This window comes from Myxocyprinus asiaticus, chromosome 8 (assembly GCF_019703515.2).
Source record: "Myxocyprinus asiaticus isolate MX2 ecotype Aquarium Trade chromosome 8, UBuf_Myxa_2, whole genome shotgun sequence".
Classification (NCBI taxonomy): domain Eukaryota; kingdom Metazoa; phylum Chordata; class Actinopteri; order Cypriniformes; family Catostomidae; genus Myxocyprinus; species Myxocyprinus asiaticus.
The window spans coordinates 18,492,753-18,510,413 of NC_059351.1; the positions used below are offsets into that span (position 1 = coordinate 18,492,753).

At 38.3% G+C, this 17,661-nt stretch overlaps 1 protein-coding gene across 2 annotated transcripts; it reads left to right on the forward strand.

The window, feature by feature from the left end:
- The first annotated feature begins 1,719 nt into the window (after positions 1-1,719).
- mrpl39 (mitochondrial ribosomal protein L39) lies at positions 1,720-16,272 on the forward strand. 2 transcript variants are annotated; one of them, XM_051705366.1, is made up of 10 exons: positions 1,720-1,892; positions 2,525-2,731; positions 6,342-6,481; positions 6,659-6,758; positions 6,871-6,938; positions 12,143-12,255; positions 12,331-12,390; positions 12,481-12,634; positions 14,879-14,926; positions 16,000-16,272. In XM_051705366.1, exons 1-10 carry the CDS (start codon positions 1,856-1,858, stop codon positions 16,066-16,068), a joined length of 996 nt encoding a protein of 331 aa, XP_051561326.1. In that variant the 5' UTR covers positions 1,720-1,855; the 3' UTR covers positions 16,069-16,272. The 2 variants fall into 2 exon arrangements, with proteins under 2 accessions (XP_051561326.1, XP_051561327.1); XM_051705367.1 differs by having other exon boundaries at positions 1,733-1,845.
- The last annotated feature ends 1,389 nt before the right edge of the window (positions 16,273-17,661 follow it).

Consider the following 17,661-nt stretch of genomic DNA (forward strand, 5'->3'; position numbering starts at 1 on the left):
GGAGTGGGGGGCAGACAGAATGACATTAAAAACCAAATATACAGCAATAATAAGATCCGTGCTGGACTACGGAAGTATAGCATACAGAGCAACGGCAAAAACCCATTTAGGTAGGTGAAATGCCTCTCCAAATTTGAAGACAACAGCAGATAGCAGTGTATTTTGCAAATCTTAAAAATCAGGATGTGTCACATCCCATGGGAACATGGGAAAAAGAGATGTAATAGTTTTGGATGGGTTGTAGGTGACATAGTAAGAGAAATGGGTTTATACAAATACATGTATGCACCAAGAGTGATTTTGCCACCAATTCCTCTGTGTGTTCTGCCTCAACCATTGGTGGATTTAACATTACTGGAGGCCAGACAAAAAGAGGGTCAGAATGAGCAAAGTGGCAAGAGTAAGGGAGTATTTAGGACTAAATTACTGTAATAATAATCATATATTTACAGACGCATCACAAAATCCAGATAGCGGATAGGTAGGGATTGCATTTACAATTCCAAAGTTAAAATTTTAAAAGAAGAAAAGGTTATCTAATCAGGTATCAGTATATACAGATGAAATTATGGCAATTCTATTGGCCGTACAATGGATTAATGAATCGAATTTACAACATGCAGTTACTGTATATGTTCAGAATCGATTTCAGCTCTCATAAGTCTGGATGCTCAGCAGTCAGAATCAAGGCAAGATATAGTTCTGGATGTTCTTCAAAATTTATATATATTACAAATGGTAAGATTGAAGGTACAGTTTATTTGGATTCCAGCCCATGTGGGAGTGCAAGAGAATGAGGAAGCTGATAGGTTGGCGAAACAAGCGATGGAAGGGGATACAGTGGAAATCAAGATATCACATAGTAGGTCAGAAATCAAATCAATAATAAAAAAGGAGATGTTTTGGAAATGGCAACAATATTGGGATAATGACAGTAAAGGAAGACATTTATACTCAATATAATCTATAGTGGGAAGGGGAAGGTATAGTGCAAGAGGCAGGAGAGAAGAGAACATCATATCAAGACTAAGACTGAGGCATACAGGACTTAATAAAACAATGCAGTTAATATCCAAACACCCAACAGGGCTGTGTGAATGGTGTGGAATCGGTGAAACAGTGGAGCATGTGATTATTAACTGTACGAAGCATACTGAGGAAAGAGAAATGTTAATGGAGGAGTTGAGGAGGAGAGGGGAGCAAGTAATAACATTAAAGAGTTTCTTAAATCCAGAAAGGACGGTCTCAATAGTGATTAGGTTCCTGGAGAACACAGGTCTAATTAGTAGATTTAAGTTATGAGAGTATAAGAGCATACTTAGCAATAAAGCTGATTCTGATTCTGATAATAGATAAACAGAGTGGTGTATATTTAGGAAATATAGTAAAGTTATATGGGTATATATGAAGGTATGTTTGTGTGTGTGTATAGATAGATAGATAGATAGATAGATATGGGGTATATACATATTATTATTATCGTTTCCACATCTCCCTCCTTCGGACTGATGAGCAAGATGGGGAGGCCAGAGGAGCTGAACACGCAGAGCTGGCTGAAGCCCTGGCTCCGATAGGTCTGGGAGAGTGGGAGGTGGTTGAGAAGAGATTAGAGTTTCTGGTCCATGCTAACAGCAGGTGGCGGTAATGCAATGTTAAGTTGCGATGGGCCAATAAAAAGAAGAAGAAACCCGTTCATTACACGGAATGCTATTACCGCTGCACGCGCTGTAACCGGAAACTGTGAAATCGTGGCGCTGACCTGTTAGCAGGTTCATGGTTTTTTCGGTTACTATTTCGTTCTCCGTAGTTCATATTTAACAGATAACATCACCGCGGGATCTGTGTGTAAGTCATCATGTCGTGTCGGATAGTGTGTCAGATGATTCAGCGGCGTAAGTTTATTTGACTGTCATAAATAATCAAACTACTGACCTTCAGACGCTCACAACACAATATTGTCTTCAGAATAAGACAATAGGCAATATAAAGTACATGCATAAATCAAATAAATACTTAGTACAGCTACATATTTAATTGAGTGTTGATTGTTTTTTTTATTTTATTTATTTATTTTGTTTATTCTAAGAGTCTTTAATACTGCCGTTGGACTGCCTTTGCTCAGTAACATCATAAAGTTGCGTTTTCTTCTAGTAAATTTACATGTATGTGTATGGAATTTAGACACAATTATAATTTATTTTTTTTAATTATTATTATTTTTTTTAACCAGATACATTTGCAAATTATTGTAAGAAATGTTAAGATATGCAGGTTAAAACACTAACCAATAAGTACCATGAAAATGCCACATTGCTTATTTTGTAAGTGAATGGAGAATGTTTATTGGCAAAGTTACACATGCAGCAAGGAATGCTTTTTCATTCATTCATTCATTTTTAAGCATATTGTTATTAATCGATAATATTTAAGGTGATGCACAGAATGCCCTGCTCACATATGGTTAAAGCTGTGAACTGTCATCATTTAATACACAGATGTTAACTGACTGTCTGTTGTGTTGCAGGTCTGATGTCCAGCGCAGCAGCTGCTCGTCTCTCGTCTGCAGAACTGCACAGTTATCGCAGTGCTCTGTTCTCTAAAGAGCAGTCACGTCAGCGATCACTGTATCCACGCACAGAAAAGATCGAGGTGTCACTGCAGGGGCCCGGACTACAGGGGACGCTCCTCGTCATGAACAGAGGCGTGTCTTCTCCCTACAGCTGTGCACGCCGTGAGTGACCATCAGTACACACTAATGGCACTTTTCCACTGCACGTTACGGTTCGCCTCGACTCTGCTCGCTTTACTTTTCTGAGCTTGCTTTTCCACTGCAGTTTAGTGCCACCTCAACATGGGTGGGATAATAGGCTGATCGTCATAGTTGTGCCGCCTCTACTGCCGTGACATAATCTTAAACGCGACACAAACATTACTGACCATAAACAATAACACGACCGCTAGCTTAACTACTAGCTCATTGTGCTGCATAAAGCAGTTGTTGTATGGTGATTTTACACAAATGTAACAGTTAAATTGGCTTGGTTGTTTTAGAAGCAAGCTTTCCAGTAACTGGTCAACTAAATAAAGTGAAGCTTTCAAGCAGAATATAGAGTTAACGTAACAAAATGTACCATCCTCCATCGTGGACTCCAACAATGCTGTGGCCGAGTCCAGGGCACTCTCCCTCCCATTGCTCGCCGGTCTATTGCCATAGATAGCGTCCATTTGATCGAACAACTTCCACTTTCTTCTGTTTGAACCACTCCTGCTGTTGTGGTCCTTGATGGTTCTGTAGTCACTTAAGTTTAAGTATACACTGTTGGTAGGTCTGGTGGTAGCTGTGTGCGGCCAACAGCTGTGACACTTCCTGAAAGACTTTTTCATTTTGCGTCATTTCGTTTGTCGCTAACGAGAGGAACGTCTGCACCTCGTTTATTGACCACGGCATGGTTTTGCGCACAACCATTTCTTTTTACAATTTGAAAGTCGTGTGAACAAATGATATTGCTATCGCTGTTGCTAACATTAAAACTAGTGGGTTGATGTCCCATGTCGCAAATCCAGTGATGCTGATAGTGGCGATTTCTCTCTGACCAATCAGTGATCTGCAGGGTTTTGACGAAGTACCAGGTACTATTCACAGTGGAAAACCCCCAAAAAGCGAGCAGAGTCGAGCTGTACTGTGCAGTGGAAAAGCCCCATAACATACATTACACATACAGAGCTGTGAAAAAGTATTTGCCCCCTTAATGATTTCTTGTATTTTTCATACTAAATTGTTTTAGATCTTCAAACGAGATATAATAAAACAAATGCAACCTGAGTAAACACAAAATACAGTTTTCAAATATATATACACTGGTGGCCAAAAGTTTGAAATAATGTACAGATTTTGCTCTTATGGAAAGAAATTGGTACTTTAATTCAGCAAAGTGGCATTCAACTGATCGCAAAGTATAGTCAGGACATTACTGATGTAAAAAATCACTATTTAAAAAAGTCATTTTTATTCAAATCTAGACAGGCTCCATTTCCAGCAGCCATCACTCCAACACCTTATCCTTGAGTAATCATGCTAAATGGCTAATTTGGTACTAGCAAATCACTTGCCATTATATCAAACACTGCCGAAAGCTATTTGGTTTGTTAAATGAAGCTTAACATTGTCTTTGTGTTTGGTTTTGATTTGCCACTGTATGCAATAGACTGGCATGTCTTAAGGTCAATATTAGGTCAAAAATGGCAAAAAAAGAAACTGCTTTCTCTAGAAACTTGTCAATCAATCATTGTTTTGAGGAATGAAGGCTATACAATGCTTGAAATTGCCAAAAAACTGAAGATTTCATACAAAGGTGTACACTACGGTCTTCAAGACAACGGACAACTGGCTCTAACAAGGACAGAAAGAGATGTGGAAGGCCAGATGTACAACTAAACAAGAGGATAAGTACATCAGAGTTTCTAGTTGGAGAAATAGACGCCTCACATGTCCTCAGCTGACAGCTTCATTGAATTCTACACACTCAACACCAGTTTCATGTACAACAGTAAAGAGAAGACTCAGGGGTGCAGGCCTTATGGGAAGAATTGCATGAAAAAGCCACTTTTGAAACAGAAAAACAAAAAGAAAAGGTTTGTGGGCAAAGAAACACAGACACTGGACAACAGATAATTGGAAAAGAGTGTTATGGATCTTGACCCCATTGAGCTGTTGTGGGATCAGCTAGACTGTAAGATGCGTGAGAAGTGCCCGATAAGATAGCCACATCTATGGCAAGTGCTACAGGAAGCGTGGGGTGAAATGTCACGAGTATCTGGACAAACTGACAGCTAGAATGCCAAGGATTTGCAAAGCTGTCATTGCTGCACGTGGAGGGTTTTTTGATAAGAACTCTTTGAAGTAGATTAATAATGTGAAAAATTACTATTACTATTTGAAAAAAATGTTCAGAACTTCTTAATGTCCTGACTATACATTGTGATCAGTTGAAGGCCCCTTTGGTGAATAAAAGTACCAGTTTCTTTCCATAAGATCAAAATCTGTACATCATTACAAACTTTTGGCCACCAGTGTGTATAATATATAATCTTTTTCTTTTTTTCAGCTTAGGCTGGTTTTAGTTGGTCTTTTCAGCAGGGTGTACAGCAGGGGTCTGCAACATTTTTGACATGAAGTGACATTTTTAATTTTCCTTGTTAATCCCTGTGCCAAACCTCCTCCAAAAAGAAGAGACATAGATGGACAGACAAACAAACAACAACTTTTTATAAGGTTAATAAAATGTCTATCTCATGTGAGTGATTGATTTTATACATGCAGTATATTTCAAAATTACTGTTCATTTCATTTAGTAAAATTTTGTAATGTGGAAAACAATGACTGAGTGCACCTTGAATTTTGTTGATTTGAGTGTCATCGTCTTGAGTGTGTGGAAAGTTAAGGACCGTGTATGCCATCTTGATAATATCAGCGGTAACTATTTATTTACACCAGGCCCTGGAAAAGATGGTGTCTAGATGGCAGCATATGTTGCTTAAAAAAATGTGTATGTATCTGTGAGGGCACAATTAATGCATAAAGATGTGCAAGACTGACACACCCCGAAACCATGACAGCCTTTGGCTTTTGGACCTGACGCTGATAAAGCTTGGATGGTCCCTTTCTTCTTTGGCCCTGATAACACAGCTGCCTTTTTTCTAAAAACTATATGAAATGTGGACTCGTCGAACCACAAACCTCAACGGCAGTTCTGGACAGTGTTGATATATGGCTTCTGCTTTGCATAGTAAAGCCTTAACTTGAATCTTTGGATGCAGTGGTGAATGGTGTTGACTGACAAAGGTTTACTGAAGTATTCCAGAGCGCATGTCATGATATTCATTACAGACAAATGATGGTTTCTAAGACAGTGACGTCTGAGGAATCAGATCACGCACTTTCAGAAGTGGTTTTCGGTCTTGTCCTTGACACACCAAGATCTGATCTGATTCATTGAATCTGCTATCTATATTGTTCATTGTAGAGGGTGAAATGCCCAAAATCCTTCCAGTTTGTCTTTTGGGAACATTGTTCTCGAAGTGCTGGATTATTTGCTGATACATCTGCTGGCAAATTGCAGAGCCTCAACCCATCCTTGCTCTTGAAGGTCTAGGCTTTTATTGGTGGCTCCTTATATACTGTAACACAATTGCCTCACCTGTTTCACATCACTTTATTTCAACTCATCGGATTGACAAAGAAACTTCTCAGGTAAAGAAGTGTTAGAAGTGAATGAAACACTCCTTTATTTGACAATGCATTTCAGCAGTTAATATGCTGTTTTCTTTTGTGTTTCTGTCAGATCTGTCAGAGTGGCACGTGAAGAGTTCTGCTATTGCTCTTGTTGATGGTGAGCTGTGGCACATGCACCGACCCTTGACCCGCTCCTGTGACCTCACATTCCTCACCTTCAAAGATAAAGACCCTCAGATAGCCAATCAGGTGATTGTGTGTGCTGATAGGTATTCATGTGTTTGTTTGTAATTTTGTAAATTTTTTTTTTTTTTTTTTTTTTTATCTGAAAAAGATACCACCTCAATTTAAACCATTCAGAATGCTTAATGTGTAATTTATAATTGGTGTAAAAATTAAAAAGGATCTTTTGTTTTTGTGTGTCAGGCATATTGGCGTTCCTGTGCGGCTCTTCTCGGTCAGGTGCTCGATGGAGCGTTTAAAGACGAGTACAGTGTAGAAATCCTGAAGATTCCAGAAATACCAGGTAACGTGCACCCATGAAAATTCCTGTTCACTAAGCAGAATCTGAACACAGGACAGTATTACATGTGTTCTCTAAGAGATGTTCAAATACAGTCTTTCCTGTGTGTTTTCAGTGACTGCTGGTGCGTTTTGTTGTGATTTGGTTCTGGACCCTCGATTAGACTCCTGGACTCCCACAGAGGTCAGAACTCAGCTGGTTAGATATTTAGAGTCTTTGTATAAAGTTAGTTAGATATCCATGAGCAGAACTGTATGTGCTACTTTGTTTTCTGAGTTGTGTCTGTGAAAACAAAAATCATATCGGCATATAGAGCTTTAATGGTTTTACGGTTTCATGATATACCTCGGTTTTAAAACAAATGGGTTTCATACCGTTGACATCTACAGTTGCAATCGAAATTATTCAACCCCCCCAAGACAGTAAGGATTTACAAAGGTAAGCTTTTCTAGTGACCCAGAATTTTTAAACTTTACATCTATTTCAGTTGAGTGACACATTCAAAGTCATAGTGTGAATATATAACCTAATATTTCTAAATAGCAGGATTTTTTTTAAATACAGCCATGTCATAATTATTCAACCCCTGTTGCATGTAGCCGTTTCTTAAATATGTAAGGCTACATAAGTAATTCTTTTAAAACAAAATGAAGTCATCAATCTGCAATGGCACTTGAGTTTTAAAATGTAAGTTTAGCGTTGTAAGCAAAAATGTATTTCTATTCAAAGAATGCAATTAAAAATACGCTGTTTCAAAAGCTAATAGAGGAGATTATTTCATTACACAAGAAAGGTCATAGCTAAAAGTACATTTCCAAGGCACTTCAATTTCCAGTAGACAAAGTTGGCAGCACTATTTATACATTTTTCAAATATGGTACAACAGCAACCTTCTTGGGGTGTGGAAGAAAGCAAAATTTCACCAAGGGAAATGTTGACTCCAGTTGACTGAATATTCAAGAAGTAATTATGAAAGACCTGTGGAGTCCTGGAAGAAGGTTTTATAGATGTATGACACTAAACTGAAAATGAGTTTTAGACCCATGGGTCAGCAGTATGTCTGGAGTAAGATGACAAGGTGATGAGAAGAACGACACTATCCCCACAGTCAAACATGGAGATCGGTCAGTCCTGTTATGGGGGTGTTTTGTGGCTGCAGGAAACGGCTATCCTGACTATGTGACTGACACCATGGATTCTTTCAGGTATCAGGCCATTTTGGCATGAAAAATGTGATGCCTTCGGTGTGTAAATTGAAGCTCGGTGATCACTGGACTTTCAAGACAATAACACCAAGGATACATCCAAGTTGTCCAAAATCTGGTTCAGGGATAGGTCGTGGAATGTCCTTAAATGGCCCTTTTTTTTTTTTTTTTTTTTTGGAATGCCCAATTCCCAATGTGCTTTTAAGTCCTCGTGGTCACGTAGTGATTCGCCTCAGTCCGGGTGGCGGAGGACGAATCCCAGTTGCCTCCACGTCTGAGACCGTCAACCCATGCATCTTATCACTTGGCTTGTTGAGTGCGTTGCCACGGAGACATAGCGTGTGTGGAGGCTTCACGGTATCCACAGCGGCAACCACGCTAAACTCACCACGCGCCCCACCTAGAACGCCCCACGTTATAGCAACCACGAGGAGGTTACCCCTTGTGACTCTACCCTCCCTAGCAACCGGCTCAATTTGGTTGCTTGGAGGACCTGGCTGGAGTCACTCAGCACGCCCTGGGATGCGAACTAGCGAGCTAGCGAACTGCAGGGGTGGTAGCCAGCACATTTTCCACTGAGCTACCCAGGCCCCCTTAAATGGCCCTTTCAGTCCATCATTAAAATCTCATTCCAGACCTTTGTTGGGATTTCAAGGAAGCAGTGGCAGCACAGAAACCAAAGAATGTCAATGAGCTGGAAGCTTTTGCTCAAGAGAAATGTGTAAACATTCTAATAGAGAGGTGTTCGAAGCCTGAAAACACTTACCTGAAACATTTATTTGCTGTTATTAAGGATAAAGGATGCGCCACAAATGATTGACTTTGGGGGTTGAATATTTTTGACATGACATTTGTGGAGAGAAGTAGTTATTTTTTATTTAAAAATTTGGGTAAACTGAAATCTTTGTTCTCAATCACTCAAATGTGTATTAAAAACTTACTTTGACTGTTTACTGAGGTTTTAGTTGATGTGTTTTAATTCACATCAATGTATTGCTGGTATGGGGGTTGAATAATTTTGATTGCGACTTTATTTCACGGTTTTGAGTGAATATAGAGTCAGAGGTTTTCTGCACTTTTCTAAATCTCAAGTCAGTTCAATTAAGAGAATCGGCTACATTTACACAGCATAATTTAAACTTAAATCTCTAAATTGTGACTTTTTACATTCAACCATCACAATATACGTGAAAAATTTTACAGTGCATTCAGAATGTATTCAGACCCCTTCATTTTTTTTCTTCACATTTTATGTTGCAGCCTTATGCTAAAATGCTTTAAATTATTATTTTTTTTTTCCACATCAATCTACACTCCATACCCCAAACTGACAAAGCGAAAACCAGATTTTTGATAACTTTGCAAATGTATTAAAAAGAAAAACTGAAATATCACATTGACATAAGTATTCAAACCCTTTGCTATGACACTTGAAATTTAGCTCAGGTGCGTCCCATTTCTCTGGATCATCTTTGAGATGTTTCTGCACTTTGATTAGAGTCCACCTGTGGCAAATTCAAGTGATTGGACATGATTTGGAAAGGCACACACTTTTCTATGTAAGGTCTCGCAGCTGAAAATGCCTATCAGAACAAAAACCAAGCCATGAGATCAAAGGAATTGCCTGCAGAGATCTGAGACAGGATTGTGTCGAGGCACAGATCTGGGGAAGGCTACAAACATTTTTTGGCTGCATTGAAGGTTCCCAAGAGCACAGCGGCCTCTATAATTCTTAAATGGAAGAAGTTTGGAACAACCAGGACTTTTCCTAAAGCTGGCCGCCCGGCCAAACTAAGCAATCGGGGGAGAAGGGCCTTTGTAAGAAAGGTGACCAAGAACCCGATGGTCACTCTGATTGAGCTCCAGAGATCATGTGTGGAGATGGGAGAAACTTGGACAACCATCACTGCAACACTTCACCGATCTGGGCTGTATGGCAGAGTGGCCAGACGGAAGCCTCTCCTCAGTGCAAGACCCATGAAAGCCCGCTTGGAATTTTCAAAAAAGCACCTAAAGGACTCTCACACTGTGAGAAACAAGATTGTCTGGTTTGATGAAATGAAGATTGAACTGTTTGGCTTCAATTCCAAGCATCATGCCTGGAGGAAACCAGGAACTGCTCATCACCTGCGCAATACCATCCCAACAGTGAAGCATGGTGGTGGTAGCATCACGATGTGGGGGTGTTTTTCAGCGGCAGGTATGGTGGGACTGGTCAGGGTTGAAGGAAAGCTGAATGCAGCAAAATACAGAGAGACCCTTAATGAAAACCTGGTTGAGCGCTCGAACTGGGCCGAAGGTTCACCTTCCAACAGGACAATGACCCTAAGCACACAGCCAAGACAACGCAAGAGTGGCTTAGGGACAACTGTGTGAATGTCCTTGAGTGGCCAAGCCTGAGCTGGAGAGACCTGAATGGCTGTCCAGTGTCCACTGATGGTCCCAACCTGACCGAGCTTGAGAGGATATGCAGAGAAGAATGGCAGAAAATCCCCAAATCCAGGTGTGTAAAGCTTGTTGCATCATACCCAAAAATACTTGAGGCTGTAATCGCTGCCAAAGGTGCTTTAAGTAGTGATTTAAGGGTCTGAATTCGTATGTCAAAGTGATTTATTTCAGTTTTTTCTTTTTAATAAATGTTCAAAGTTATCAAAAATCTAGTTATGCATTGTCATTATGGGGTATAGAGTGTAGATTGATGAAAAAATAACAATAATAAAGCATTTTAGCATAAGGCTGCAACATAAAATGTGAAAAAAAATGAAGGGGACTGAATACTTTATGAATGCACTGTACAGTAAAGGGGTCATGACATGAGGAATAAAAGTTTCCTTGATATTTTGACATGTAAGAGTTCATTGTACTATAAAAACATACTGTAATTTTCAGAACTCAAAACTGCCTCACTTCGAAGAGCATTTGTTGAAACCAAGCTGCCAAAATGACCCGTTCTCTACTTCCCCCACATTGTGATGTTACACTGTGGTAGACATTTGCATCTGACTGCCTCCACAACAACATAACCATACCTGTAAACTAGTCGCCTTTCGGCGAAGCTTGCCGTTTTTAATCCAAAATAGGTCATTTATGCTATTTGTGCAGATCTGATTAGGTTTTTTTGGGGGAGGAGGGGGATTGGGGGTTTGCAGGACGTGTACACACCACCACCTCTGTATTTAACAGATGCGGTGCGTTTTCTAACTGTATTTGTCGATTTATATACTCCACAGAATTTGTTAAAACAGAACATAACTTTAAAATGTTGTGAAATAGCCACAATGTTTGGCTATTCATAACGCACACACTTGCTTTATGATGTCTTTGTATATCTCTTATGTTCTTTACTGTCAGTTGTTGATCATAAACAAAAAAAGACATTAAAATCAATCACATACTGTATATACCGTAGAACCGGCAAAGAAACTGCAGCCACTCTGTTGTCTGTGACTTCACATCTCTAAAACTGTCCCTTTCCTTGCAACCTTTCCTTCGAGTCCTGTCAGCTGCTCCTTGACTCCGTAAAAAAATCTTCATATTGTCGGCGGACTATTTGTCGAACCCGGTGTGAATGGCGGCATGAGAACCCATTGTTCCTATCCCATTTGCACCGAAATCTTCGGTCTTGGTGTGAATAGGCCTTTAAGTGCTCATATGCAATATTAAAAGAGGGGGCTGTCTGTTTGTTCATGCATTTATTTGCTAAAGTGCTGCGCAACATTAGGTCTACAGTGAAGTTCTAAATAGGGTTTACAAAGTGCTTTAAGCACACAGGAAATGGGCAGCATTGGAAAAAACACCAATAAATAAACCACAAATTATGTATTTATTTTACTTATTCAGTAGGCTTTTTTTTTTTTTTTAATCAAACTAAATTACAAAAATAACCAATTACTGCATCATATGCATAGCTGAACTGTTAACGTGCATTAATCATTAATTTTTTTTTTTTATGAAATTCAGTTTCATAACTGAATTCATGAAGTTCATTCACAAATCTGAGTGCTCACTTTCATGTCAGTCTCTTCCTGCATAAGTGTGCACTATGTTGGCCAGAATTAGCTGAAAAGTGGATCACACTTTACACCAATAGTCAGACGTCTGGCTCTGTGTGATTACATTGTAAGTGTGGTTGTATTTTGTTGTGTGTAAGTGAATGTTGTTCGTTCTGTGTATGTGCTGCAGGAGAATCTGCGCAGTTTGACACGTGACGCTTTACAGCTCATCCAGAAAGACTTGCCGTGGGAACCGTTGGAGGTTTCAGCGTCTGTAGCGCTGGAGATCTTCTCTCACAGCAGGTACTGCAGAAACCATCTCACATTTCTGATGAGAATTTGTGTGTTTATGTCTCTCTCATCATTGTGTGTGTGCAGGTTTAAACAGGAGGAAGTGGAAGAAAGAGCTGCTTGCAGCGGAACAGTGTTGTTGTACAGGTGAACACGCATCTGAACTTATCATGTACAGACCTACACACCACTGATCCAAACACGCCCTTTACATCGTCCTCTCTCTGTGTTTGTCAGGTGTGGAGATCATGTGATGTTGAGTGAGGCTCCTCTGATTGGCCGGACAGGTCTGTGCTCGCAATATGAGGTCACAGCTGTCCATACGTTAGGAGAGCAAGAGCAGGGCATCCAGCGCAGAGCTCAGGGCCTGTCACTTCCTGTCAACCTCACTGTATGTACATGCCATGTTTGCAGTGGATATAAAGCCATTTTTGTGCAGTGACACTGGGCCAATTAAATTATTGCTCTTAATTACTGTAATAGCAAATGTAGAACTGTGGACAGTACAATCTGTCGTATTTTTGGTTTTAAGATTAATAATATTCCTAGCTGCTAGTGTAGTATATTGTGGTTACTATCAGGGTTCCCACGGATCCTTCAAAAAAATCTTAAAATGTCTTAAATTCAGTTTTCTGAAATTTAAGATCAAAAATCTTAAATCTTAAATTATACAACAAAAGTCTTAATTTTTATTTAAAGAGGTCTTAAATTTGGGGGCAGAAAGACAGGAATCATGATATGACCTAATGTGATTACCAAACTTCAAAAGAATATGATTTAATTAAATGCATGCGCTGCATCCTTCAGATTGAAAACATGGCACTTTTGTATTTTCTCCAAGCACACGGGCTTGTGAGTGTTTGCTGCTGTTGCAGAGCAGTTCACAAATTTATGACAAGCGATCACTAATGATCAACTGTTGATGATGTAGTGTTGATGAAATATGACAGTGTTAATGTTTAATTGTTTATATTGTAATATGTTGTAGATTATTGTAGGATTTCACCTTTTATATCCCTTAATTTTTTTAATGAGCAGCTGGAAGCAGTGAAGTGCAAACATTCCAAAATAAGAGTCCCCGGTGTATTTCAAAGTTAATGTGTCTTTTAAAATCTCCCCCCCCCCCATATAAAGTGCATCTGGAGTTTAATTCAATATGGACTCTTGTAGCCTCTGTCTGGCCCTCCCCATCACAGGAAGGAAATGCTTCGAGCATTTAATATAGGCTACCAATTTTTTAAAAATATTGTCAGACTAACTGCCTTTCAACACATTATCGAATCAGCACAATCCAATATCGGTCAACCTCTAATTTGTATTTATTTATATAATGATACATAAACCAATTTGAATGTGATATATACAGTATGTGGAAAACATGTCTTGACTGAGTATTTTTAGCTTGCATATAGCCTATTAGGGTTGCGCGATATAACGGTACTAATGAAATACTGTGATACCAAAACAATTTAAATGGTACGATATCATGTTGTTAATTTCGGTACCAGATTAAAGTATGCTGCCATTAGCATAATGTAATGTTAGAGTTTTGAGATGAAATCAAAGACCATTTGAAAATAATAATAAAAAAGCCTCTATATGGCCAAGTGTTATCATTAAACAGCAGAAGGATGTCATTTAATGAAATAATATAGTCACATGCGCTGCGCGCCACAGTATAAGAGGCACCTCTCTGCCCTATCATCTCCTTCACACACACACAAAAACGCAACACACACTACTAATGCTTGATTTTCATGCAGTGTGTCCAATAGTATCCATCTGCAGAGCCACAGATCAGTGTGTTGAGTCTATACACAGCTGTGAACTCTCAAATGAACTTTCTCTATTGCAGCTCAGAGATTTCAGCTCGTGAGTTGCGTGAAGCTTGATATAACAAACAAACCCGTCACATACAGGAAGAACTTCAAATATCTTTCAAAATAAAAGTCTCGCTGAAATGAAAACTCTATTCAACTGATTGCGTGAAATTGAAGACATGACAGAAAAATATTACTACTGTATAAAAGTGTAATATTCAAAGCAGTCACAATAATATTCATAATAACAATAATATAATATTAAATGGTTATATTATTAGTATTATTATCTGTAAGCAATATCACATGAGCAAGTGTACAGAATATCATTATGTTGTGATTCAGCCATGGCAGCCTTTTGCCTCAGGTAATCAGATTGTTTTCATTAATACTGTAAAGGTCTGTTGTGCATTTTTGTTTTTTACCAAAAAAATTATATATTTTTTTGTTGCCTAAGTATCGAGTTAGTATAGATACCGAGGTACCAGGCCTGGTCTCGTACTGAAGCCAAAATTTTGGTATCGGAGCAACCCTATAGCCTACCCTGTTTTACTGATAAGTAAAGTTAAGGCCATGTTGAATGTGTGCCCCTGACTGTTTAAGAGTCTGTGATACATGATTTATTTTGAGATTGTGTTGGTTTGTTTTGGTATGGGGATATGGTATTAATTTTGTTCAGTTCTTGAAAAAGGTCTTAAGTCTTAAATTTGATTTTTATAAACTCTGCAGTAACCCCGAGTATGCATTCTCTTGATTCCAAGTATGTTTCCAAAACTGTACAAGTCTGTGTGTGTTTTATTTGTTTCTTTTTTTAGGCTCATCATACAGTGTGGAGAAAACTACGCAAAAGAGCAGAGAAACTAGTAAGAAATATTGCAGTTTAACAGGCTAAAGGAATGACCAGGTTTAATACCAATTAAAGGGATAATTTACTCACTCTCATGTTGTCCCAAATCCAGACATTCTATTTGATGCGCAACACAAAATGAAACCGTTAAATGAATATCCAGAGCCGTTTGTTTTTGTTTTTTTTCTCAATACAATGGCAGTGACAGATATTTCCTCACTTTAAAGCCAAAAAAAAAAAAAAGACCCGAAAGTATCGTACACTATATTGCCAGAAGTTTGTGGACACCATATGTGCTTGATGAACATTTGATTTAAAAACCTTAGACATCCGTTTCCCCCTTTGCTGTAATAACAGCTTCCACTCTTTTGGGAAGGCTTTCCACTATACTGTATGTAGTAACATGGCTGCAGGGATATGCTCTCATTTAGACACAAGGCTATCAGTGAGGTCAGGAACTGATGTTGGTTGATGGGGCCTGACTTACAGTTGCTGTTCCAGTTCACCCCAAAAGTGATCAGTGGGGTTCAAGTCTGGGCTTTGTGAAGGCCAGTCAATTTCTTCCACACCAGACACAGTAAACCATTTCTTTATGAACCTCACTTTGTTCACAGGGGCATTGTCATGCTGGAACAGAAAAGGGCTATCCCCAAACAGTTGCCACAAATTTGGAAGCACACAAAGCCCAAGCCATTACATAAAGAAATATTAAAATTAGTCTTTACTGGATTTAATGGAGTAACCAAATTAGTTAATTAGAAGGGGGTGTCCACAAACTTTTGGCCATATAGTGTAAGCAGTCCATGCGACTCGTGTGCAAAATTTAAAGTCTTCTGATGGCATACGACCCAAAACTGAAGTCATTTATCAGTGAAAATTTTGACATCTGTGCATCCTAGCGCTATGAGAAAAGATTGTGCACATTGGTTTGCATGTGCACGAGAACTTGCGTTTTTTAGGGAAAATATTCTAAATTCTTTAATAGACAATAATGGTTTGCAATTAAGTATTTTTAAGTTGTGTATGTAAGACTATCAAATCTTGTGCTGCCTCTATTTTATTATATTTATATATTTTCTCTTGTCGCAGGTAGAGATTCCCTCAATCAAGACAGTGACTCTCACATCTGAAGCCACACCCCCTCCACCTAAGCAGTAATCTATTCCCACAGCTTTCAGTATCTGTATTATATTGTTGAATAAATGTGTTTGCAACATGTGGAAAATACATCTTTAGTATTTTGGTCAGTGTGGTGATGCTCTTTTTTTTTTTTATTGTCCAGGTCTATTAAACTATTCAAAAATACATAAAAATGCAATTCACACAAATTCAGTTACTTGAATAAATATATTATATTTTCAATTTCAGAGTTTTAAGTCATTTTGGTATTTTTTTTTATTTTTTTTTTAGGGGCATTATAGTTACACTATGTAACTTTTGGCCCTCTAGCTGTTGAAGCATAGCACTGCAAGTTACTTGCAGAAGAGCACTGTTTTGTTTGTGTGCTGGGCTTAGGCTGTGCTCTTCTGCACTGATGAATGTGATGGTTTGAGGAGAACCGGTGTAACCATGGTTACAGGTAATGAACTTGTCAGAGCGAATGTCACTACTACAAAACTCGCCCCCTCCCCTCAAAAAATAAATAACGAAAGGAAGAAAAAGCTGGATATCTGAAAAATATGTCTTATTAGCAGGTAAGTAGCATTTCTTCCTCTCTTGTTTTGACATATTGAAAACAATTGTTTCAAAATAAATAACGTTACTAAAGTTAGGCAATGCTGACATTAGATAACGATTGCTAGTTATATCAGATAGTCAAACGGCGCAAACTTTTATAACTTGGCTAGCAGGCAAATAGACTAAGGTAACTGGTTTAGAGATTGGCATTATTACCAGCATAAAGTAAAAAAAAAATAATAATAATTCCCATTGTCCTTACTCAAATTTGGAACGATCCATGGTTAATGCTGCTTATTTATTGTGGCTACAACCTGTCAGCTTCAAACTACCACTGCACATATACATGTGCTGTAGTAGCTCCGGACCTTCTCTTTATTTACAAACATGACGTAATGCACAGATGACTGACAGTAGTATGCAATTTTCTACCAAATCCGTCCCGACAGCTCCAAAATAATTCTAGGCTTGCCATAGTGAATCGTGGTAAGGCAAAAACATGGCTTGGAGGACAGATTGTTGATGTACTTGATCATTAATGAAATTTTTTTCATTTTTAACAAAAAAAATCTTACATTGTGTAGCTTATGTAAAAAATGTCATGTGATGTAACTGTCCAGAGATAGTAAAAAAATATGAAAATCTCATTAAAAGCTGAAGTTTTTGAAAAAATAAATGTTGCGTAAGTAGTGCAGAATAATCTTTTATTAATATTTCTAAAAAAAAAAAAAAAAAAAGCAATGAAACAATTGTTTTAAAATAGAATTAATTCTTGGAAAAACTTTATCCACCAAATCAATGTCATGTGGTGTAACCAACGTTTAGGTAGACATTTTATGTTGACATAAAAACCAAAATAGAGAGGACTCCTTTACACCACAAAATATTTAGTCATAATTTTTTAAAATTTATTTTTATTTTATTTTTTGTAGAAAATGCAAAAAATTATTTAATTTGAAACAAAATTGGACACAGTTTTCATTTGTATCACCTCTGGCAACCTAATTTGTCAATGACCCGTTTTTGTGCACATCTTAAGTGACAGAGGACCACAACAGGCACATGAAATGAAAC

Bases quoted from the DNA above. Each gene is read 5' to 3' on its own strand.
- mrpl39 (XM_051705366.1), top strand. From the start codon at position 1,856: ATGTCGTGTCGGATAGTGTGTCAGATGATTCAGCGGC. The intron at 6,939-12,142 runs GTCAGAACTCAG...TATGTGCTGCAG, and splicing joins ACTCCTGGACTCCCACAGAG to GAGAATCTGCGCAGTTTGAC. The intron at 14,927-15,999 runs GTAAGAAATATT...CTCTTGTCGCAG, and splicing joins GCAAAAGAGCAGAGAAACTA to GTAGAGATTCCCTCAATCAA.